Source organism: Gopherus evgoodei, chromosome 24 (genome assembly GCF_007399415.2).
Source record: "Gopherus evgoodei ecotype Sinaloan lineage chromosome 24, rGopEvg1_v1.p, whole genome shotgun sequence".
Lineage (NCBI taxonomy): Eukaryota > Metazoa > Chordata > Testudines > Testudinidae > Gopherus > Gopherus evgoodei.
Window position 1 is genome coordinate 7,836,418 of NC_044345.1, and position 22,914 is coordinate 7,859,331.

The window sequence follows — 22,914 nt, forward strand, 5'->3', positions numbered from 1 at the left end:
GTCATCCAGTCCCAGCTTCTGGCAGTCAGTGGTTTAGGGACACCTCGAACATCGGGTTGTGTTCCAGACCATCTTGGCTAATAGCCATGGATGGACCTATCTGCCAAGAACTTATCTCATTCTTTTTTGAACCCACTCCCAGTTATAATTTTGGCCTTCACAACATCCCCTGGCGGCGAGTTCCACAGGTTAACAGTATGTTGTGTGAAGACATGCTTCCTTATGTTTGTTTTAAACCTGCTGCCTGTTAATTTCAGTGCATGACCCCTGGTTTCTGTAAAATTCTGGTGATTTGGAGCCAGAAGCCAAAGTCCCCCTTTCAGCAGGTTAGCAGCTCCGCTGAGTGCCAAAGCAGCTGTCCGCATCTGGGTACTGCACATCGGCCAGATTCTGGTTGCTTCCTTCTCCGGATTTTCAGCAAAATAATTTTTTTTATCTTTGTATAAAATAGATATGAAAGTTTTTGCAAAAAAAAAAATGTATGAGGAAAAAAATCTCCCAGTCTCTAAACTGGCTGTAGTCAATAGCTGTATGAATGTAGCTAAGGGCCCGTGTAGTTTTAAAAAACCCAGCCAAACAGGTAGGATGTTAGAGTAACTCCCTTTGCTTGTATTTATTCGGTATTATTAAAGAGGTATTGTCTACAAAGCATAAGGCTAGGCTCCAGGCACTTCTGTCACCAAGTCGCTGTGCGACACTGTGCCTCAGTTTCCCCATCTGTGACATGGGGCTAATGATAGTGCCAAACCTTGCAGGGTTGTCACCATTCATGAGATAATGTTCGAAATGCACAACAGAGGTGCTGCGTATTACTTTAAAGTGGTGGGAACGTGGGATGGTGTATTGGGAGTCTCCGAATCCCACTCTGTTGTAGTCAGGGCTGTCCCCAGATATCCTCACCTGCTGTTCTAGATCTGCCCTTAGATTGGCTGGGAAAGATTTCACCACCTAAGGAAGATAAGCATGTGTAGAGAGAGATGTGTGGGTCGTGAATTACAATGACTGGCAGCCACTACCCATATGCTCCAGGCAGTGTGTGTGAACAGAAGAATGTCCCATTAAAGCACCTTAAAGACTAACAGATTTATTTGGGCATAAGCTTTCTTGGGTAAAAAATCCACTTCTTCAGATGCATGGAAGTCCATGTTTCTGATGCCCAGCCCCACTCCACTTGTTGGCTCTGTGCTGTCTGTTTCCCTTATTACCCCACGATAACGCTGAGGAGCGGGTGTAAAACTGGCCTCATGGAGCAAGTAAATCCCAGTGAGATGGGGTGGGGGCCTGTTAAGGAAGAGGTTTATATTAATATTCAGATAGAAACCTGAATGAGTTTCTTGAAGCATGATCGCAGGAAGTCCCAGTGTTGCCACTGTCATATCTGGTGTTTTCCTTAAAGCTCCAGCTCCTGGAATCCTGTGATTGCAGGAGAATCTCAGCTGTCATTTAAAAAAAATATGGGTTTCTAGCGCAGAAAAGCTTGAAAACGCAGTCCCTGAAGGTTCAAAACCCAGAAGACAAATGAGACGAGTGCCAGTTATTGTTTTTTTTTAAAACAATCTCATGATTTTTTAGCGGCTGAGCTGATATTTGCATGTTTGCGGTTGATGGTGCCGGCAGTCCCGTGTTTGCATCAGGTCAGAGCGCTGTATATTGGAAAAACACAAGTTTATCTTTTTCCCTTTCCTGTTTGATAGTATAGAACTTCCGTCGCTGGAGGCATGCAAAAAGCGATGAGAAGCTACCTTTAGCTGCCTCTTAGTAAACAATCCTCTGCCATTTCTTTTTTAAAGAAACAGAGCGGTAAATGTTGTTCTGCTCCCTATCACGGCAGATGCTTCCACTTCTGCAGGACCCCGCTTTGCTGTGTAGCGATCTGAATATGCCTGTGTTTCTCCCCATTGTAACACATGACCCCCACCCCCAGAAAAAAACAATCTATGTTCCGCTCTCTTCTGAGTCGAAAGAAAGTGTAACGCGTGCTGGGGAATGGAATAAATGTGTGCAATCGTCAAACGCTAAGTGTCCGATGGCTGAATCTCTCTCTCTCTAATGATATGGCCTTATGGTGTATGGCAGCCCGTCGTCACTGTGTGAGAAAGATGCTACCAGGGCTTTGGAGCGGAGCCTGGAGCTGGAGCGCAGAGCAGTGGAGCTGCAGGTTTTTGCCCGGAGCTGGCGCGGAGCTGTAGCAGTCACTATTGGTGCTAGAGCGAAGCTGGAGTGGAGCAATTCAAAAATTAGATTGCTCCAAATCCCTGCCCCAGTAATGTGCTTTCAGCCAGGCTGCCTGCCTTTTGGCACTATGTAGAGTTAGGGGTGGTTGGTATTTGGGGGTGTAAGCTTCCAGGAAACCCAGAGATTTCAGGAATTGTGTTTGGTGACTCACTGTGTAGTGTTCTTGACTCTGAGTAACTACAGCAGCCCACCTGTAGTCGGGGGACATAACAGGCTTCAAATGAAGGCCTTGACCTCACCTGGCCATTGACCATCCCAATGGCATTGTTAGCAAGAGTAAGGGTAGTAACCCCAAGATCCTGGCTAAGTTCCTACGTGGGTGGTTACATTCTTTCTGCAGTTCCACCAGATGATGTTGTGTGCTGTTAAACAGCTGCCGTGTTTGACAGCAGAGGTAGCTGCAGTTTAGCAGTCGATGAACTAGTGACCGGTATAATCTGTAAAGTGTTTTGCCATGATAGGTGCTCTGGAAATGTCAATTGCCATCTGTATTCTTGCTGTCAGCCACATGCCCTCAGGTTATTTGGAAATCCTTACCATGGGCCAGAGCCTTCGAATGTTCCTTTGCAGCAGGCTCATTCTCTGAGATCTCATGCCTTGCCCAGATGGAGATCACCCCTTAGCAGCAGATTGGGGGGGGGGCGCGGACTGTGCCTGCGGGCGAGAGCTGGGGGCGGAGCGGTGCCTGTGGGCGAGAACTGGTGGGAGAGCTGCAAGCTCACTGCAAGCGAGAGCTGCACGGAGCTGTTTGCGTGCCTCCGCCTAGGAGCTGGACCTGCTGCTGGTCGCTTCTGGGGCACAGTGTGGTCCACGGTGCCAGGACAGGCAGGAACCCTGCCTCTGCACCCCCGCTGTGCTGCTGACCAGGAGCCGCCCGAGGTAAGCCCATGCTCCAATCTCCTGCCCCACCCCTGAGTCCCCCCAAACCTGGAACCCCCTCCTGCACCCCAAACCCCTCATCCCTGGTCCCACCCCCAAGCTTGCACCCCCTGCCCAAGCCCAGAGCCCTCTTCCACACCCTGAACCTCTCATTCCTGGCCCCACCCTGCAGCCCTCTCTCTTGCATCCCAGTCCTCTGCCCTGAGCCCCTCCCACACCCAAAACTCCTCATTCCCAGCTCCACTGGATCGCAGGCATCAACAATTTTCTTCAACTGGGTCCCCAAAAAAAAAGTTTGAAAACCACTGTCCTAAAGACTTGATAAACTTATTTAAACACTTCTCCCTCCGTTAGAAAAGCCTCAGATGTCATGAGTTTGACATGGAAAAATACAAGGGCTTTCCTCTGCATTTCCCTGACAGGTTGGTAGCATTTACTGCGCAGGATTTCCTCTGCTCAACAGAGACATCAGTTGATGAAGCAGCCATGGGTGTGGGAGGCAAAGGGGAATGAGGAGCAAAGATTAAACTGGCAAACTCAGAAGTGAGCTGCACTGCTAGGTGGGAAAGTCCCAAAGCTGGCCTCCTATTGGAACTAGCCTAGGAGGGCAGGGGTCTGGGATGCTCCAAGTGATGCACCAGGACCCTGGACCCTATGTCACAACTTGCCTGGGCATGTCATGACATCACAGTGGCTTTGTTGTGACATGTGCTGCCACAGAGCAGTGGCACTTACCGTGCACCTGCCGCTATCACATAACTACTGGGGCTGCCCCGTAGTGCATCATGGCCATGGGGCCTCTCAGCTTGCTGCCCCCTCCCAGTGCACGATAGGGCTTCTCAGCCTGCTGCCCCTCATCCCAGTGCATCATGCGGCTTCTCAGAGTGTGGCCTCCCGAATCCTGGTGCATCAAGGGCCCTCTCACTGTGCTGCCCCCACCCCAATGCATCATGGGTAGCCCTACCAAATTCATGATCCATTTTGGCCAATTTCATGGTCATAGGATTTTTAAAAGCTCAAATCATGAAATTTATTATATTTAAATATTTCAGTGTTGTAATTGTTGGGGTCCTGACCCCAAAAGATGTTGTGGGGGGGTGTCCCAAGGTAGGGTGGATTGCGGTACTGCTACCCTTGTGTGCTGCTGCTGGCGGCGGCTCTGCCTTCAGAGCTGGGCAGCTGGAAGGGTGGTATGGGATGGTATTGCGACCCTTACTTCTGCGCTGCTGCTGGCTGAGCGGTGCCCTCCGAGCTGGGCACCTGGCTAACAGCCACCGCTCTCTGGCTGTGGTAGCAGTATGGCAACCCTCCCTCCCCCCAAAAAATAACCTTGTGACCTCCATGGGGCTTTTGAGTGCTGCCTCCCGCATCCTAGAGCATCATGTGGCTTCTCAAAGTGGTGCCACCCCCTCCTCACCCCCAGTGCATCATGGGACCTCTCAGCATGCTGCCCCAGGGCATCATGGGGCTTCTCAGAGTGGTACTATCCCCTCCTCACCCCCAGTGCATCATGGGACCTCTCAGCATGCTGCCCCAGGGCATCATGGGGCTTCTCAGAGTGGTACTATCCCCTCCTCACCCCAGTGCATCATGGGACCTCTCAGCATGCTGCCCCAGGCCATCATGGGGCTTCTCAGAGTGGTACTATCCCCTCCTCAGCCCCAGTGCATCATGGGAACTCTCAGAGTGCTGCTCCCCCAGTGCATCATGGGGCTTCTCAGTGTGCTGCTGCCCCCTCCTCAGCCCCAGTGCATCATGGGAGCTCTTGGAGTGCTGCTGACCCCTCCTCAGCCCCAGTGCATCATGGGAGCTCTTGGAGTGCTGCTGACCCCTCCTCAGCCCCAGTGCATCATGGGAGCTCTCAGAGTGCTGCTACCCCCTCCTCAGCCCCAGTGCATCATGGGAGCTCTTGGAGTGCTGCTGACCCCTCCTCAGCCCCAGTGCATCATGGGAGCTCTCAGAGTGCTGCTACCCCCCTCCTCAGCCCCAGTGCATCATGGGAGCTCTTGGAGTGCTGCTGACCCCTCCTCAGCCCCAGTGCATCATGGGAGCTCTCAGAGTGCTGCTACCCCCTCCTCAGCCCCAGTGCATCATGGGAGCTCTCAGAGTGCTGCTGCCCCCTCCCCACCCCACTGCATCATGGGGCCTCTCAGCATCAACCCCCGCCCCAGTGCATCACGGGGCTTCTCAGACTTGACCCGCCCTCAGTTCAAGGTGAGGGGCGGGGCCCGCTCTCCCAATACCTCTCTCTTATTGGCTGGAGTGTCCCGCTAGCTTAGCCTCCCATTGGTTAGAAGGAGTGGGAGCTGATTGGCCTTGGAGGAGCAGCTGCGGTGTGGCTCCGGCCACCCGCGTAGCGATTGGTTCAGAACGGAGGCGCGGCCCTGTGATTTGCTGCGGCGGCCGCGCGGGCGTGTGCGAGCTGCCCGGGCAGGCGGGGCTGGGGAGCGGAGCTGGCGGCTGCGGCGGAGCGGCTGAAACAGGTGGGGTGGACGGGCAGGGGGCTGGCACGGGCCGTGGGGGTTGTATGGGGCGGGATGGGGTTGCAGGGGCTGTGGAGGTGGCACGGGCTGGGGGGTTATATGGGGCGGGAGGAGGTTCCAGGGGCCGTGGGGGTTGCACGGGGTGGGGGTTGTATGGGGCGGGATGGGGTTGCAGGGGCTGTGGAGGTGGCACGGGCTGGGGGGTTATATGGGGCGGGATGGGGTTGCAGGGGCTGTGGGGGTGGCACGGGCTGGGGGGTTGTATGGGGCGGGATGGGGTTGCAGGGGCTGTGGGGGTGGCACGAGGTGGGGGTTGTATGGGGCGGGATGGGGTTGCAGGGGCTGTGGGGGTGGCACGGGGTGGGGGGTTATATGGGGCGGGATGGGGTTGCAGGGGCTGTGGGGGTGGCACGAGGTGGGGGTTGTATGGGGCGGGATGGGGTTGCAGGGGCTGTGGGGGTGGCACGGGCTGGGGGTTATATGGGGCGGGAGGAGGTTGCAGGGGCCGTGGGGGTGGCACGGGGTGGGGGGTTATATGGGGCGGGATGGGGTTGCAGGGGCTGTGGGGGTGGCACGGGGTGGGGGGTTATATGGGGCGGGATGGGGTTGCAGGGGCCAAGGGGGTTGTATGGGGCGGGATGGGGTTGCAGGGGCTGTGGAGGTGGCACGGGCTGGGGGGTTATATGGGGCGGGATGGGGTTGCAGGGGCTGTGGGGGTGGCACGGGGTGGGGGTTGTATGGGGCGGGATGGGGTTGCAGGGGCTGTGGAGGTGGCACGGGCTGGGGGGTTATATGGGGCGGGAGGAGGTTCCAGGGGCCGTGGGGGTGGCACGGGGTGGGGGTTGTATGGGGCGGGATGGGGTTGCAGGGGCTGTGGGGGTGGTACGGGGTGGGGGGTTGTATGGGGCGGGATGAGGTTGCAGGGGCCAGGGACTGGCATGGGTTTACAGGGGCCAAGGGGGTGGGGCTGACATAGGATAGAGGGGTTGCAGGGGGTGGCATGGGGTGGGATGAGGTTGCAGGCACCAAGGGGCTGGCATGGGGCCAAAGGGGTGGGGCTGGCTAGCATGGGATGATGTGGAAGTTGTAGGGGCTGGCACGGGATGGGGGGTTGCAGGGGCCAAGGGGGTGGCACGGGGCGGGATGGGGTTGCAGGGGCCAAGGGGGTGGGTGGGGCTGGCATGGGATGGGGGGTTGCAGGGGCCAAGGGGGAGGGGGTTGCAGGGGCTGTGGGGGTGGCACAAGGTGGGGCTTGTATGGATTGGGATGAGGTTGCAGGAGCCAGGGACTGCACGGGTTTGCAATGGCCAAGGGGGTGGGTGGGGCTGACACGGGATGGGGAGTTGCAGGCATCAAAGGGGTGGGATGAGGTTGCAGGTGCCAAGGGGCTGGCATGGGGCTGCAGGGGCCAAATGGGTGGGAGTGGGGGTGGGTAGCATGGGATGATGTGGGAGTTGTAGGGGGTGGGGCTGGCACAGGGTTGCAGGGGCCAAAGGGAGTGTGGGTCCTGGCATGGAGTGGAGAGACCTGGGGTGTGAGAGGGGAGAGATCTGGAGTGGGGGTGAACCTGGGTCCTGGGACAGTGAAGGGGGTAGGCTCTGGGGGAACCTCGTGTGGTGGGGGGGAAAGGTAGGATGGGGGTGGGCAGGGGAGACCAGAACAGCTGGGTCCAGGCCATCCAAGGGGGCTTGCTTGGGGTTAGCTGAAGGATGTGGGGAGTAGAATAGTGGGGGTGTTTAGGGAGCTGTATTATGGAGCAGATGGGGTGTCCTTGAGGAAGCCAGGCCTGGCGAGGCAGCCTGGCAGGGCTGTGGCATGGGGAAGTAGGGCATGAGTGGGGTGGGGTTGGCTTAGGCACACTGACTGCATGGTATGTGGAGCTGAGGTGCATGGGCTGGGGTGGCTCTAGTGCATTAGATGTAACAGCACAGAGGTGAGTGGCCTGGGGGGTTAGATATGCTGATGGAGAGGGGTGGAATATGGCATGGGTGTATTGGCCTGGAAGGGGGTGACTGGATCTGGGGTGCTGGCGTTAAGGGCAGTAGAATGGGGGGTGTCTGATTGCAGGAGTTTAGCTCTGATTAAAAACAAAATATAAAATGCCAACACTCAAAATGCTTTTCCCCGTGCCTAAGTCTCTACTTACGTCTTCCTGGGAGCAGGTGATGGAAACCAAGGTACCAGATTAGCTGGACCTTGTGCCTGATTCCCAGTGGCGGTTCCCGTGATTGTCGGGTGCACACATTTCTTCTCCTTGTGCAGGTTTGCTCAACAGCTGAGCTGTGCTGTTGAGAGAACCTGAGGCCACAAGCTGCTTGGCCTGCCAGCTGCCTTTATTCCACTGTGCTTAATGCCAGGTCCAGCTGACTTTGATTACATTTTACCTGCTAGATACTTTATTTTAATTTTTTCAAAGTGAACTGATCAAAACAATCCCATCATGTGCGTGCAGTAGTGAAAAACAATCATTAAAGACAATTTATAGACTGGCTCGCTGCTAGCCATTGGAAGTCCTTTGCTGTAGCAACATCTGCAGTGTGTGTGTTGTCAGGCTGTCTTAGGTAATGCCCCTATCCCCATAGCATCAGAGCACCTCACAATCTTTAATGTGTTTCTCCTCGCAGGTCCCTGGGGGGGTGGGGTTAGGTCCTCCCGCTGACCAGATGGTGAAATGAGGCCCAAAGAAACTAAGTGACTTGCCCAGATCACACAGGGAGCCTGTGGCAGGGTAGGAAATACATCCCAGATCGCTGAGCTATCCTTTCTCTCCCAGCAATAGCAGTGTTACTTGCATGCAAAAGGCTTGTGCTTCTGTTTCTATGCTAGTGGGGGAAACAACTGGGTTCCTTACTGTTCTGCCATTGATATGTCACAGTTCGGGGCAACTGCACCTGTATTCCCCCTGCTTGAGGCTTCTAGTTCCCAGCTGTCACCTCTTGTGTGGGGGAGACCTGTGTCTCCTGCTCCTGATGGGGGATTTCTGCACAGTTCTCTGCCAACACTGTGCTATCCCCTGCAAGCCAGACTGCCTAGAAAACCCAGCGCCTGCACTCTGCTCCCTCTCTCAGGGCTAAGACTGGTGTGTCGCCAGCCATTACAAGTTACTGCACAGCTCCTCCGAAGTAAATTTATTCTGAAGGTAAAAGCATCACAGGGAAAATATGTAAAAACAATGAAAGAACTAACCTGCTAAAAAGCTAACCAGAGGTCACCCCTGACTCCATCCAACGGCTCTGGTAGGTGTCTGTTCTTCAGAACCTACAACTAGGTTTTCCCCGTGCTTACAGTTCATCCGTCTTAGATCCAGAGCACAGACTGGGCAGATCAACTGTTTCTTGGATCTTGGCCTACTGTAACATGTAATAAGCAGACAGTGACCCTCCCCTCAGGGCATAGCTTCAAAATGCTGGGATTTTGCATATCTGGGATTTGGGGAACTTGCATGAACCCCCTCCTTAGGGATCCCCCTGGAAATCCACTTGTCGTCCCAAAAGTCCGTACTTGTCTGGCACATTTTCAGAAGAGTCTCTTGAATTCCCAGGGCTCACATCTGTCGCATTTCCCTCTAGAGTGGTAACAGACAATCCCAGTCCACAAGAATACATACATATAATACAATAATGGCTTCCAGGGATATTGCAGGAAATTGCCAGCTCTGTCACAACTGGGTTTTGGAGTTTCTTACTATTCTCCCATTGAACCCTCTGTAATAAACAAGACAAGCCAGTGATGCTGTTATCTATTATTTGTATTATAGTAGTGCCTAGTCATCCCAAACAGGATCAGGGCCCCATTATACGGGGTGCTGCACAGACACACACAGCCCTTGCCCCCGAGGAACTTAGTGTAACTGGACAAGGCAGATGCATGGTGGGAGGGGAAGTGACTTGCCCGAGGTCGCACGGTAAGTCAGTGGCAGACCAGGATAAGAAACAAGCTCTCCTGGCTTCTAGTCCTGTGCTCTGCCTACCTTGTGATGCTGCCTCCAGGCCCTGGCTTATCCCCTTCAGAGTAGCTCTCTCTACCACCCTTCTTCGCAAGGAGCATATGGTTTGTGGTGATGTGGGTGTAAATATCAATCCCTCTCCCCTGTTACAGTCTGTGCCAGAGCGTAAGTGACGTTCTAGCTGGACTGTTGTGCAAACTGAGAACTTAACTACCACAGATGCCAGTGTTAGGATCCTTTTTGCTAACAATTGTGCAGCAAAGTTGAGCCTCGCATAGCTGCCTGTCTTGCTTTCTGATGCGCTGCACCTCACAGGAGCACAGACCTCTGAACTGTGGTCTTGGGGTAGAACCCCAATGGGAAGTGACAGCTTTCCCTGCTGGCATGTGTCCATGTGAAATCTCTCTCTCTTGTTGCTGTCTAGAGTCTGTCTCCATATATTTTCATCTCCCCTGTGCAAGAGAGATCTAGCACCGCCCACTGACAGTGTGTTAAGCTCTCAAAATGCTGCTCTCGCTCCTTCATCCCCACCCCCATCCGTGGCCGCTCTCCATAACTGGTTGATGATTCTTCGGAGGCAGCATCAGAATCCTCCACCAGCCACTGGGAGGCAGGACTGCTGGATTCTGGATAATCTCTTGAGACCTCATTCTCCCCCTCACCCCACTCCCCAAGGCTCCCAGTACCTGCAGCCACTATTGAAGTCGTTGGGAGCTGCTGCATGCACCCAGCACCCCTGAGTATCAGGTGGTCTGTGTTTGAGAAGTGACCCTGCTTTGGGAAGGGGTTTGAGATCTAGCACCGTTCCCCAGGGGATCAATGCTGAGTGTCATTATTTATTGTAGGGGGTCCTTTCCATTGGTGCCAGATAAGGAGGACCAGGAGCAAACTCTACCACAGGTATTTGCGTGGCCCCGTTGTTGCTGTATCCAAGCACCTCACCACACCCACGTGAGGAGGAGAAGTGCTATTATCTGTAGAAGTGGGATGGGGACCGGGGCCGTAGAGAGATGAAATGACTCGCCCAAGGCCGTGCAGAAAGTCTGTGGCAGAGTTGGGAATTGAACCTGGGGACCCCAAGTCCCTAACCACTGGGCAAGCTTTCAGCAGCTTTGATAGAGTAACTTGGGGTACGGGGCACCCACAACTCCACTGACTTCCCAGGGCACTGGTGTGTGATCAGACCCGTAATCTGTTCAGTGTCCCCCAGTGCTTGACAGAGTTAAGCAATGGCAGCATCGAGGACGCAAAGAGGCATGGGCACAGGGGTAAAGGGAGGCAGGCAGGCTGCTCCAGATGTCAGGTAGCTGCACAGGAGAAGGCCCTTGCGTCTAACATTGTGAGAGTGCAGAGAACCAGGGAGGAGTTGGGTGCAGGATGTTTGCAAGGAGGAGACTGGGTCCACGGAGAGCTTTAACAATGGGGGACAGTTCATTTATTCATGTCTAAATTCCCAAGCTGGCGGCTTCACCCTCCTGCCTGCCTCTTCCTGTAGCAAACTGCTTGATGCTGCCTGGTTTGGAAGAGCACAGCCTGCCGGGTACGGCTCGTGCACCTTGACAGATGGATTTGTGATGCAGAGCGATCCTGCAGAATGCTTAAAGCCTGCAGCTATCTGTGAGCAGCCTGAACGAGTCCTGGCATGTGCCAGTCGTGTTTTTGCTTTTGCCCTGCTCTGGCAGTGCCCAGGGCTAGTGGAGTCTGTGCCCATTGGGACTGCCAGTCAAGCCAGTCATGGTCTCAGGAAGAGAGGCTACTGTTGTAGCTAAGAGAAATTTTCTTTCCCCCTCTTAGACTGTGGTCCATCAGTCTGGGAAAGATGTCAACAGACCGGGGTTACTGGAACAACCTGACAACCCTGCAGAAAATCGCTCTGGCCCTGGGGATCCCAGCCAGTGCAACTGTCATATACATCTTGTACCGCAGGTACAGAGAAAGCCGAGGTACGTATGCATCACCCCGCGGCAATGACCTTCGGGTGGCCCCGACTTCGTTGTTGCATGGTGACTAACAGCTTGTGTGTTGCATTTAGGCTTGAATTATTAATTACTTGACCTCCTTCCACCCCCATCTCCATTCCTGCCAAATGTTGATTGGTGCTCAGAAATAAATCTCTCCCATGCTAAAGAGCATATCCAGGGAGGGGTGATCCCTGGGGACAGGAGGCCTGTTTCTGAGCAGCTTTGTCTGTTCTGAAGTTCCTCTGCACTTTCTATAATATCCCAGCAAGAAGCTAAAATCCTTTCACCCTCCTGCTAATTCCTTCCCGGATCCTGTCTGGAGCTTGGGGAAATGCAAACAGACATAGCACGGAAAGGTTAAATGTCTCACCGCTCTGGAGCTTTGCAGATTCCCCTTCTCTCCTGTCCTAGAGCTGCTGAACTAGCAGGATTGGCCACCTTCAGGCCGTGGGGAAGATGGCTTTCGGGGGTGGATGTGTTAACCTGTTTAACCTGTCTACTGTGGCTTGTGCTCAGAGGAGCGGCTGACGTTTGTAGGAGAGGATGACATTGAAATTGAGATGAAGATCCCCCAGGAGGCTGTGAAATTGATCATCGGACGGCAGGGCGCCAGTATCAAACAGGCAAGTGGACAACGGTTAGCGAGTCCTGCATCCATGCCTGGCCCCACCATTGGCTTCGGTGTATTCTTCCCCCCAACCCCTCTCACTGCATCCCAAAGATCTTTGCAAACCCTTTGTATAAGCTGCTGCAGCCTGGTTGGCAGCCGGTCCAGCGGCCTGAGGAGGGGAGAATTTGGGCACAGATGCCAGGGGAGGGCAATAAGTTCCACTGGATCTTAATGCCTATCCCTTGGCTTTTAAAGGTCCACCCACTCTGACAGGCTTAAAGGCTGAATCGATGGCATTTCCAAGGGGTCTGCGTTTTAAGGCTGATGCTCAGGCTGCTAAGCCATCCCCTCTGCGTGAGAACCTTGCTAAACTTCTTTGTCCCATGTCTCCGCAGCTAAGGAAGGAGACTGGTGCTCGCATTGATGTGGAAGCAGAGGACTCCGGTGGGGAGCGGGTGCTGCTGATCAGTGGCTTCCCCGTCCAGGTATGCCGAGCAAAAGCTGCTATTCACCAGATCCTGGTGGACAACGCCACCGTGTCAGAGCAGTTCGTTGTGCCGCAGAGAGCCGTCGGCAGGATTATCGGTAACTGTCTAGAGACTTAACCCCCCCCGCCCTTCCCATTAGCCACCAGAACAAATGCAAGGGGCCTGGGCAGAAGTGACCCGGGGGCTGGTTTTTAAAGCTGCTCCAGAAGCACTGACCACAGCTGTGGTGAAACACGGTGACTGCTAAATACTGCTTCCGTCTGTTTACCAGAGCGCTTGCTGTTCCTGGGCTGGGGCGCTGGGGAGAAATACAGAGACATAACAGTAAAGCTGCATCCAGAGCCTGGGATTAAATAGTTACCCCCCTTCTCCACTCATTGGCTCCTTAGGGTGACAAGAAATCTCATTGAGCTGCCTCAGTTTATCAGACTGCAGCATCTCAAATCTAAGAACCTTTATTTTGCACCTTTGATCCTGGTGCACTTTGGAGGCCTGTATTTATAAAGCCAGGGTGAATTGCTGGCCACAGGGCTGACATCTCTGGGGTAGAACACTGCTTCTGTCTAATGGAGACACTGCGGGGGAAGGAGACTGTGCCCTGACCAGCTGGAGACTGGTTTGGGCTGTGAGAGATCTGGGTTCAAGGCCCTTCTCCACCACTGACTTCCTGTGTGACCGTGTGCCAGTCACTTAGTCTCTGTGCCTCCGTTTCCCCACCTGTACAGTGGCAATAAGAGCCCTGCCCTGCCTCACAGGAGGGCTGTGAGGATAAATGCCCTTAAAGGCTGCATGGTGCTTGGCTAGTTCTGTGTTGGGGGCTAGAGATGTATCTAAGATAACACGAAAATACAGGAAGCCCAGCTCAATTGGAATTTAGCCAGCAAAATGGGGCTTAGCTCCTTGCCTCTTTCACAGAGCATGAGAGATCAGGCCCTGGAGTTTGCATCACACCCAAAGGCCAGCCCTGTACCCCAAGTGCTGTGCTGGAGTGCTGGTTACTAGCTAGCTGTACCTTTAGGCTGCCATGAAAAACACGAATCTCAGAGCCTGGGTCAGCTGATGGGGGCTCATGCTACAGAGCTAAAAACAGCAGGGTAGATGTTGAGGCTTGGGCTGGAACTGGAGGGTTTCAGGACTGGCCTGAACAGCTGCACTGCTGTTTTTAGCCCCGAAGCACAAGCCTGCGTCATTGGACCCTAGGCTCTGAGACGTGCTGCCGTGGGGCTTTGATTGCAGGGTAGACCTACGCCGAGCGGCAACCAGCACCTTCCAGAATCACAGCTGGATCTGTCTAATTCTTATAGACTGGCCACCAGCAGCCATTCGTCCTTTGCTAAAATCATCTCCCTGGCGCGGAGCAGCCAAAACCCAAATTTCTGGAGGCGCTTGTGTTCTGGTCACAAAAAAAATGACCAGAGCGGGGGAAGTGGGCATTCCCTTCAGAGCCGTTTCTTCGGCTGGGTTCTCTAATTCCGCTTCTGCTGAGTGAGTAACCTACTTCTCGCTGCCCCTCTCAGGCAGGGGTGGTGAGACGGTGCGAGCCATCTGCCGCAGCTCGGGGGCCAGAGTGATCTGCGAGAAGGAGACGGACAACGCCCTGTGTCTGACCCGGCTCATCAGTCTCTCGGGGACCCGAAAGGAGGTGAATGCTGCCAAGGTGGGTCTGGGGTGACTGCCCCCTTTAAGAGTCAGTGGGGTCCCGTGCACCTGGGACTGGTCAGCTGTCTCCCGGTCTGGTTTAAGAGAAGGCAGCTGAGCTGGGAGCTGCTGGCAATGAGCTCTCAGGAGGGGCTAGAGCAGGAGAATGCTGCCAAGCTGCAGGAAGGCTTGTGCGGAGACCCCTAGGAAAGAGAGGAAGAACTAGGTTGGAGTGGATGAAAGGGAAACTAAGGCAGGACATGACAGTACTGTGAAGCTTGGCCACAAAGGAGCACCTTACGTGGGGGTTACCCTGTCACAGCATCTCCTTTGCGTGGGCCATGCAAACACCCTTCTCCCCCTTCCTCTCCCAAAGCAACTGATCCTGGAAAAGCTTTCGGAGGACGACGCGTTTCGAAAGAAACTGGCCCTGTCAGCGGCAGTCCGGTGCCTGCGCAAGCAGCCCCTGGGTGTGAGGAGAGAGGATCTCGGGCAGCAGGAGGAGCTGCCACGCCCCAACGGCGAGGCCCTCTGCCAGCTGGCAACCCCTCCGCGAGGGGCAGGAGATGGAGGCTGCCTGCTGGCTGCAGAAGCCCCGGATCAACCACAGGAGCTCAGAGCTGAGAGCGAGTCCCCGGAGGAGCCGGTGATGGAGCCCAACCAGGCAGTGCCCATGTTCGAGGGTGAGTGGAGCGGTTTTCTCTAGGGCTGACTCAAACAGAGGGTGTGTGGCATGCACCGCAGGGGTTGCTGCCCTGGCCCTTGGAGGGGCATGGGCTGGCCACTGAGACCTAGAACTGGATTCTCTCCCTGGCTCTTCGATTGACTTGCTGGTCTTAGAGCAGCGCTCGCCCTGCTCTGTGCCTCGGTTTCCCTGTCTGTTCCATGGGCGTTAGGTGTCTGCAAAGGGTGCTCTCCTGGAGAAAAGCAGCTGTAAAGAGAGAAGGGTTGGGGCTGCATGTCACGCAGCGTCATTCTGTGGATTATCCGGGACTTGGGTCCCTGGGGCCCACCCTCTCTCTTGCACCGCGCCCTGACTCTCAGCAGCCGTCCTGCCCAGTGGGACCATGTGCTGCTCTGTCCATGTCCTTTAGGGCACCGAGACTCTTCCTCAGAGGGGCGATTTTCCATGCTGCCAGCATGGGAGGTATCTTGGCTGGCTGCTCCCACTTTGTGCTCCACATACCTGCTCTGAGCGGGGTCGCGGTGTGCCACTCTCCTCCGGTGAGCTGCGTGGAGACCAACAAGGTGCCTGCAGATCTACCCACGAGTCTTTCCTCAAAGCTGCTCGCATGCGGTGAAATGGTGTCTTCCCCCCACCCATCCCAACACCCTCGTCCCTCCGCCTGGCTCAGCAACCCATGCTTGGACTTGTACACTCTGCCTCTCGCTCCGGGTGGCCCTGGGCCTCCCCTGCCCCTCTTGCTCACTGCTGTGTGCCCCTCTCAGTCCCCAGCCCCGACTTCAGCTTCCACGCGGACGAACACCTGGAGGTTTATGTTTCGGCCTCAGAGAACCCCAGCCACTTCTGGATCCAGATCGTCGGCTCCCGCAGCCTGCAGCTCGACAAGCTGACCTGCGAGATGTCCCAGTACTATGGGAGCAGCAGCCAGTCGGTGAGCATCTGCCGTGGCGTGCCCCGCCCGACGCGACGGCTGGGTAAACCTGCCGCAGCCGAATGGAACGATGTGTCCCCCGCCCCACTAGCCAAAGAGGGGTTAATCTTCCTCTTCCTCCCCTGCTGCTAAACCTGCATCGCTTCCCGTTCTAGCCCTGAGAACCTGCGCGTGTGACTCCCTGCCCCTCCTTCTGTCTCGCCAGCCCGAATTCCCCAATGTCCGCGTAGGCGACATCGTGGCTGCCCCGTATGCCGATCACGGCTCCTGGTACCGGGCCCGAGTCCTGGGCACCCTGGAGAACGGCAACTTGGATCTGTATTACGTCGACTTCGGGGATAACGGGGAAGCCCCCCTAGAAGCACTGCGAGCCTTGCGGTATGTGTAGCAGGGAGCATGGTGAAGAGGGAGAGCGTAGGCGAGGGCAAGGGGGGGTGGAGCAGGACTCCTGGTTCCCATTCCTGCCACTGATTTGCTGTGGGATTCCAGGGAAGCCTCCTGGCTTGCTCTGCACCTCAGTTTCTGTAAAATGGGGAGAAGCTCTATCTCAAGGGGGTCGTATGGCCGAGCTAACGACTGTCCAGGGTGTGGAGCTCTTTGCATGTGAAGGACGAGGATGGGTGCAGTGATGCCGCTAGCACATGCAGATCCCCGCTAACCCAGAGAGATGTGGCTTAGCAGGGCAGACCTGACCGATTTCACCAGCTGCGGGGGCCTCTGCGTGCTGGGGTCATATCGCTATTCCCAATGGTTCCTCCCCTCCCTTTCTGCTAGGAGCGACTTCCTGAGTCTGCCCTTCCAGGCCATCGAGTGCAGCCTTGCTGGGATTGCCCCCGCGGGTGAGTGGCGAAGCCGGGGGCGAGGTGCTCTCGGTTGGGATGGGTCCCCGCGAGGTAACCAGCCGGGCTGCCAGTGGGGTAGCCCGACTGGGCTCGGGCAGCGCCCAGGGAGAGGTGGTTCTCAATGGTTCCCAAGAGGCTGGTGGATGCTGAAATCTCCCATTTCCAGACCCCCCTGCGCTTAGCTCCGTGGGGTTCTCTCTCTCTGTGTCCTGGGGAGTCAAACCCAGCCCCTGCTACTCAGTCTCTCCCCACAGGGGAGCAGTGGGAAGAGAATGCCCTGGACGAGTTCGATCGCCTCACGTGTTGTGCCGAGTGGAAGCCCCTGCTGGCGAAGATTTCCAGTTACGTCCAGTCTGGGGCCTGTACCTGGCCACGCATCCAGCTGTACGACACCAGCCACGGACAGGTGAGCGCTGGAGGCTGGGTTGTCTGGCAGGCTGCGGGTTCCCCTTACAAACACAGCGTTTGCTACAAGTTGTCTCGAGAGCAGCACGTTTCTGCACCTCCACTCCCCTTGGTGCAGCCGCTGGCAGCCAGAGCCTGGCGAGCCCAGAGTGGGTTCGTCTGCATGTATTGAGATCAGGATTCAGTCAAACTCCCGTTTCTCTCTCTCTCTCCCCAATCTGTATCGCTCCCCAAACCACCAGTGCTGCTTCCTCTCTGGCTCCCCCTCCCCGAACGACACCCCCTTGTGCTGTCATCAGCCTGCAACTCTCTGCCCCTTCCTGTTTCCCCTTCAGAGCCTCGATATAGGGGAGGAGCTGGTCCGGCTGGGTCACGCTGTGTGGTGCCCGCAAGAGGAGGATGGCGCTGTGGGGGACGGTGCTCCCCAGCTGGGGAAGGGGGCCATGGCTGAGGCGTTCCAGAAGATGCTGGTTAGTCAATCACTAACCCCGTGGAAGGGCTGGGAAACCATCAGGAGAGGCTGGAGTTTATCCGGAGGCCAGCGTTAGAACAACTGTTGGCATAGCACATTTATTTCTGGCTGAAATTTTGATGTCCTCTCCTCTTTGGTCAGCGGCCTCTCTCCAAACCCCCAGGCTGTGCCGTTTTCCACCAGGCTGGGTGCCAAAGGCTGCAAACCCTTCCCGATGGCTGGGGAATTGTGTAAAGAGCTAAACGGGAGGGCGGGAAGCACCAGTAGTGAGCAGCTCTAATGATCCCATTCTCAGCCTGGAGGAAAACGAGCCCGAGGAAGTGACATGTGCCAGGCGGAGGGGAGGGGCTCTAGGTCCCTCTGCTCTCAGGCTGCCCCGATGCACACCCCTGATGCCACAGCCGCCTGCCTGCAGCTGGAGGTGTAGTTTCCCGCTCCAGCTGACGTGCCCACGCTAGCTTTGATCAAGATAGCACCGTGGCTGCAGCTGCGTGGGCCAGCTGCCTGAGTTCGTGCCCAGGATCTCATGCAGGATTGCAGTCAGGCAGCCAGTCCGAGTCGCTGTGTGTGCCTGCCACAGCTGTGCCACTGTTAAGAGCACGTTAGCTTGGGCAAAGCTAGCGCATGTCCATTTCCCTGAGCCGGGAGTCGCACCTCCAGCTGCGCCGTTCACCTACCCCACGTGTCCCGTTCCAAGGCTGGCTAATCGCTGTGTCTGATTGCCCCGAGCCAGTGGGACAGATGCCCCCCTGAGAGAGCTGCTGTAAAACCACTTCCATGTTTTTCGAATGCAGAGGACCACATCTTATTTAAACCCTTCTCGCTCCATGTGGAGCAGCGCATATCGCCCCCTGCTGTTGTGAAAGCTTCAGCGCTGCCGCTGGAGATCTCTGCCTTGGGGCTGGGTTCCTCTCCCTTCCATGGGCCCTGGTCGGTTCTACGCTGTGGACGTGTGTTGTCCGAGGGCACAGTAATGGGATTAACCTTGCCCCTCTCTGTCTTGCTCAGGGGAATGCTGCAGGGACCTCCCTCGAGAGCCTCCTGTCAGAGACCTGCGTCAGCCTTTCAGGTACGCCACTGTGATCGGCTGAAGCAACCTGCCCTTCCTGGGGGCGGCTGCTCCAACGGAACCCATCTGCCTTTAGGGTTGTATCTTGCTGCCCATCACCGCAGTGTCTGGGCATCTTCCACATCACATCAATAGCTAAGTCTCTGGCTCTTCTCCATGTGCCACCACTCCTGATTGATTCCTCCCTCCTCTTAGACCTGATTCTCCACCTCCGTCACATGAATGGGGCAAAAAAATTGAATCTCTCTTTACTCTACTCTAGGGATAAACAGAACCGACCGTTTCAGGCCCGGCACTTACATTTTGTCTCACAGATTTTTCGGGAAATTGAGCATGAATTGGACCATTTTCACTTAGTTCCTTTTAAAATACACTTCCGTGGGTGTGGGTTTGGATGGGAAAGGTATTTACTAATTCCTCTGCAGTTCGTAGCCCTAAGAGAACACTGTCCCAGGTGCATGCAAATTAGAAACTGGCTGGTCAACTTTACAGGCAGTGTGACCTAGTGGGGAGGGCACTGGGTGAAGACCTAGGAATCTAGATTCTGTTCCTGGCTCTGCCACTGATCTGCTCTGTGGCCTTGGGCAAGTCACTTCTGTGCCTGAGTTTCCCTTCCCTCTCCCGCCTTTGTCTACTCCGATTTGTGAGCGCCTGTCTTGTGTCTGTGCAGCCCCTGGCCCGGTAGAACCCTGATCTCAGCAACGGCCTCAAGGTGCTGCTGTAATAACTGCCCCCAAGCTGCCTCAAAGGGAGAAAGAAAATGGGGTCATGAAAATTGAGATTTTTTGGAAATCCTTCCAGTGTTTAATAACTGGTGCTAATCCCCCTATTCCAAGCGCTGGATGGAGAGGGCTGTTTAAAGCTCCACTGCTCCTAGCACAAGAGAGAACATACTGTAGAAGCTAATCCTGCCGATGGATGGGAGCCAAAACCAGGCTTCCCTCTCTGTTTTCTGGGATCTAGTGAGGAGGCTGGGAATGTCGTTTTAGGCAGCCTTGACTCTTTGAAAGTGGCTGTGTGCGTAAGACTGAGTGTGACAAGGTTATGGAAGGGATGGTATGCTGGCTGCCTACAATGGCACGTAACCTACCTGCAATTCTTATTAGCAGAGATCTTCAGGGTAGACCCTGGGTGGGGAGGGCACTGAGTTACTACAGAGAACTTGTTCCCAGGTGTCTCACCCTCACACTCAGGGTCTAACTGATCGCCAGATTTTCCCCCAGGTCAGACTGGAAAATCCCCCTGGGTCTCTGCGTCTTCCTCTGCAGCATGGGGCACGGGTCACTTGCTGGTTTGGATGAACATTGGAGAAATAGCCTCCGTCCACACAAGATACAAAGCATATCCCTCAAACACTTGGCAGGTGTTAAATAATCCGTTAGGCAAAGGAGAAAAATTACTTCCAGCTTGATGGGGAGGAGAGTTGGGGCAGAAAGGTTCAAGAAACCCCCTCTAGAGTTAGACCAGGCAGTGAGGAGGCCAGGAGGAGATAAGTGGGGAAAGGTGAGGAGCAGAAATCGAGGGGAGGCTGTTTCAGTCAGCAGTAGCTGCAGAGGAGAAGGTTCTTGCACCAGCAGTGGCCAAGTGGCACAATGGGACAGAAAAGAGACCGGGGGAAGCGGTGGTGGTGGTGGTGGTGGGGAGCCGTAGGGAGCTTGTGTCCATGTGCTGAAGACACAGAGGAGAGAATGCAGCCCAACTTCCCCTGTAATATGTGCCTTTGGCTTGGTAGATGTCTCCACTGAGCAGCTCCGAAGTGACACCAAGCCCACAGAACCACCCTCCCAGAAGACTGTCATACCCTCGCTCTGGTCCCTACGGATCTCGGCTCCCTCCTGCCCTCTGGGGGACTCCAGGGCTCTCACCTTGCCAGCTGGCGGTGAGAAGCAGAATAGCTCAAGGGGCTGCAGCAGCGAGGTGGCTTCGGAGGCTGGGGGGTCTCTGCTGGCCACCGGGAGCCATGCAGCAGAAGCCAAGTGGACATCCAGTCCTGCTGATTGCACGCATCCCGCAGGCTGCTCAGGAGAGGCCTCTCCCATCTCCCTCTCAAGCAAAGGCTCCAGCACCTCAGATGCCAGCTTCCCTACCCCCCTGGCCTCTGGGGACAGCAGCTGCTACTCCCTCCGGGGCTACTTCTATTACCTCTCCACTTCAGAAGAGTGGTCCAACTCCTCGGTCTTCTGCAGCGGCTCCGGCTCTGCCGGCGATTCCCTCCAAAGCCTCGTCCTCATCAGCTCCTCTGGCAGCGAGGGAGAGGAGGAGGAGGAGGAAGGGGGGCTGAGGGCCTGGAGGAGAGGTACAGAGGGCACCACGGATGGGCAGCCTGGGCACCGCACTGTGGTCTGGGGTGTCAGAAGCATGAGGAGTACAGATTTCTGCTGCACTGTTGGCCGTGAGATGCAGGAGTGTCCCATGCGCTCTCCCAGCTTGCACGGGGGCAGGGATTCTCACGGGCTGCAGCCTATGGCTGCTGCTGCATTTGCCGCCTTGCTATCGTTCGGCTAGGAGTGGCCGCTACTGGCGATCTCCACCAGCTGGCAACATCTGCTCCTCCCATGAGGGACAGCCCCTGGCGAGGGCCTCAATCCTTAGCAATGCCTCTTCCAGTGCGGAGCGGGCCCCAGGCAAGTGCTCAGTGCTGTTTCGGGCTTGCTCTCATTCCTCCTGGTGTAAATCCGGAGCAGCCCCATGCTGGTGACTGGGGTTCTCCGGCTTGAGCCAGGTGTAAATTGAGATCTGAACCTGCCCAGTGTGTGTCGCTGCAGCCCGGATCACCCACTCTGCAGAGCCAGGCGAAGGGGGCGTGAAATGGATGCACAGGGGCTCTTAGTGTCAGCTGCGGCATGATTCTCTTGTTTCTCCGTGCACGGGGGCGCACAAGTGGGGAGAACTGGGCCTTCCTTGCACCTTGGAGCAGCTGGACACTGGCTAAGGCTCTTCCTGAGCAGAGCAGGTCGTCTCTCTGCCCCGTCCCAGAGAAGGGGGCACAGACTCCTGGCTGCACGGTGGCTTGGCTCTTGGTGGCAGGCCAGGGCCGGGAAGCCCTGATGCTGCACCTGTTCTACCCACTGCCTCTCCTCTTCTGTGCAGAAGCCGCGTCTGTCTCTGGAAGCGGTGACGACGTTATGCTGGTCGAAGATGATTCGCTGTGACCCCTTCCCCGAGCGGCAGCGAGCTGGAGGCGTCGCAGAGGAGGGTGCGTAAGTCTGTCTATTTGGGGTGGTCCTGGGCCCCCGGCTGTCCCCGAGATCCTGCTTTCAGGGCAGAGGAAGGGCAAACGCCCTCTTGTACATGTGGCGGGGGGGGATCTTGTCCACACTGACCTGCTTTGCATTTGCCAGCATGTCTGCCCTGAGAGCAGAAGGGCATTGCTCAATAGCGACCCCTATGGGCAGGTTAAGGAGTGGCACTAGCCACAGTCATACACCCACTCCGGGCTGCTCTTTTAAGGAAGCAGCTGCAGCTCCATGCACCACTTAGTGCCTCTGCTTTCTTGCCGTCCCTTTGGTCCCTAGGAGGTTGGTGCCTGGATTGAGACGACCATGAGGACTCCCCGACGGGGGCGGGGGAATAAAATACTGCGGGAAGGTGGAAGGAGAGACCACGGCCGTTGGGGACCCACCCTTTCTCCGGGTCCAGAAATGACGGGTTTGCATCGTAACCTCGTCCTCGTCTGTGGGCATGTGTTTGGGGCAGGGGCTGCAGCGCGTCAAGTGCACATTGCTGGCTCCCTGCAGCAGGGACCTGATGCCGGCTGTTGTGTGACTGCCCTTCTTGGGGGCTCTCTGGGGTTGGGAGTGGGTGTTTTCAGTGCATTTGGAGGGTGCTGATCCTAGAGATTCTGAGGCTAACTGCCTGCGCCTGTCAAGTCGGACCCCAGGGTTCCGGCTGTGCTGTTCTGTGGTGCTCCCGAGGGATCACAGCCTGCGGAATACAGGTCTTCCGGGGGTAGCTGTCCTGCAGTCCCCTTCTGTCCCCAGCTGGCAGCTGCTGGGCTGTCCTGATGTAAATCCAGAGTAACGACACTGACTGCATTTGGGTTGCTCTATAGCAGCTGGTGAACCTGAGAGCAGGATCAAGCCCGCTGGTCTCCACTTCCTTCTGAACAGCTGAGCCCCTCCTTCCCCTGGCTGGTGGGAGGTCCCCGCTCGCTCTCCTGCGGGCCATTCGGGTGGCTTGCGCTTGCTCTGCCATGAGTTGAGGCTGACTTCAGTTTTGGTCTAAATCTCGGAGCAAGGCACCTGCACCAAAGACTCCACTCTGCTGTCCT

The 22,914-nt window shown here is 55.9% G+C and overlaps 1 protein-coding gene across 2 annotated transcripts; it reads left to right on the forward strand.

Moving 5' to 3' along the window:
- The first annotated feature begins 5,549 nt into the window (after positions 1–5,549).
- Positions 5,550–21,725, forward strand: TDRKH (tudor and KH domain containing). Of its 2 annotated transcripts, XM_030542381.1 has the most exons (14): positions 5,561–5,597; positions 10,389–10,443; positions 11,338–11,486; positions 12,021–12,127; positions 12,510–12,699; positions 14,120–14,259; positions 14,617–14,923; positions 15,690–15,856; positions 16,062–16,234; positions 16,631–16,695; positions 16,953–17,104; positions 17,439–17,573; positions 18,584–18,644; positions 20,377–21,725. In XM_030542381.1, exons 3-14 carry the CDS (start codon positions 11,363–11,365, stop codon positions 21,147–21,149), a joined length of 2,394 nt encoding a protein of 797 aa, XP_030398241.1. In that variant the 5' UTR covers positions 5,561–5,597; positions 10,389–10,443; positions 11,338–11,362; the 3' UTR covers positions 21,150–21,725. The 2 variants fall into 2 exon arrangements, with proteins under 2 accessions (XP_030398240.1, XP_030398241.1); XM_030542380.1 differs by lacking the exon at positions 10,389–10,443 and having other exon boundaries at positions 5,550–5,597.
- The last annotated feature ends 1,189 nt before the right edge of the window (positions 21,726–22,914 follow it).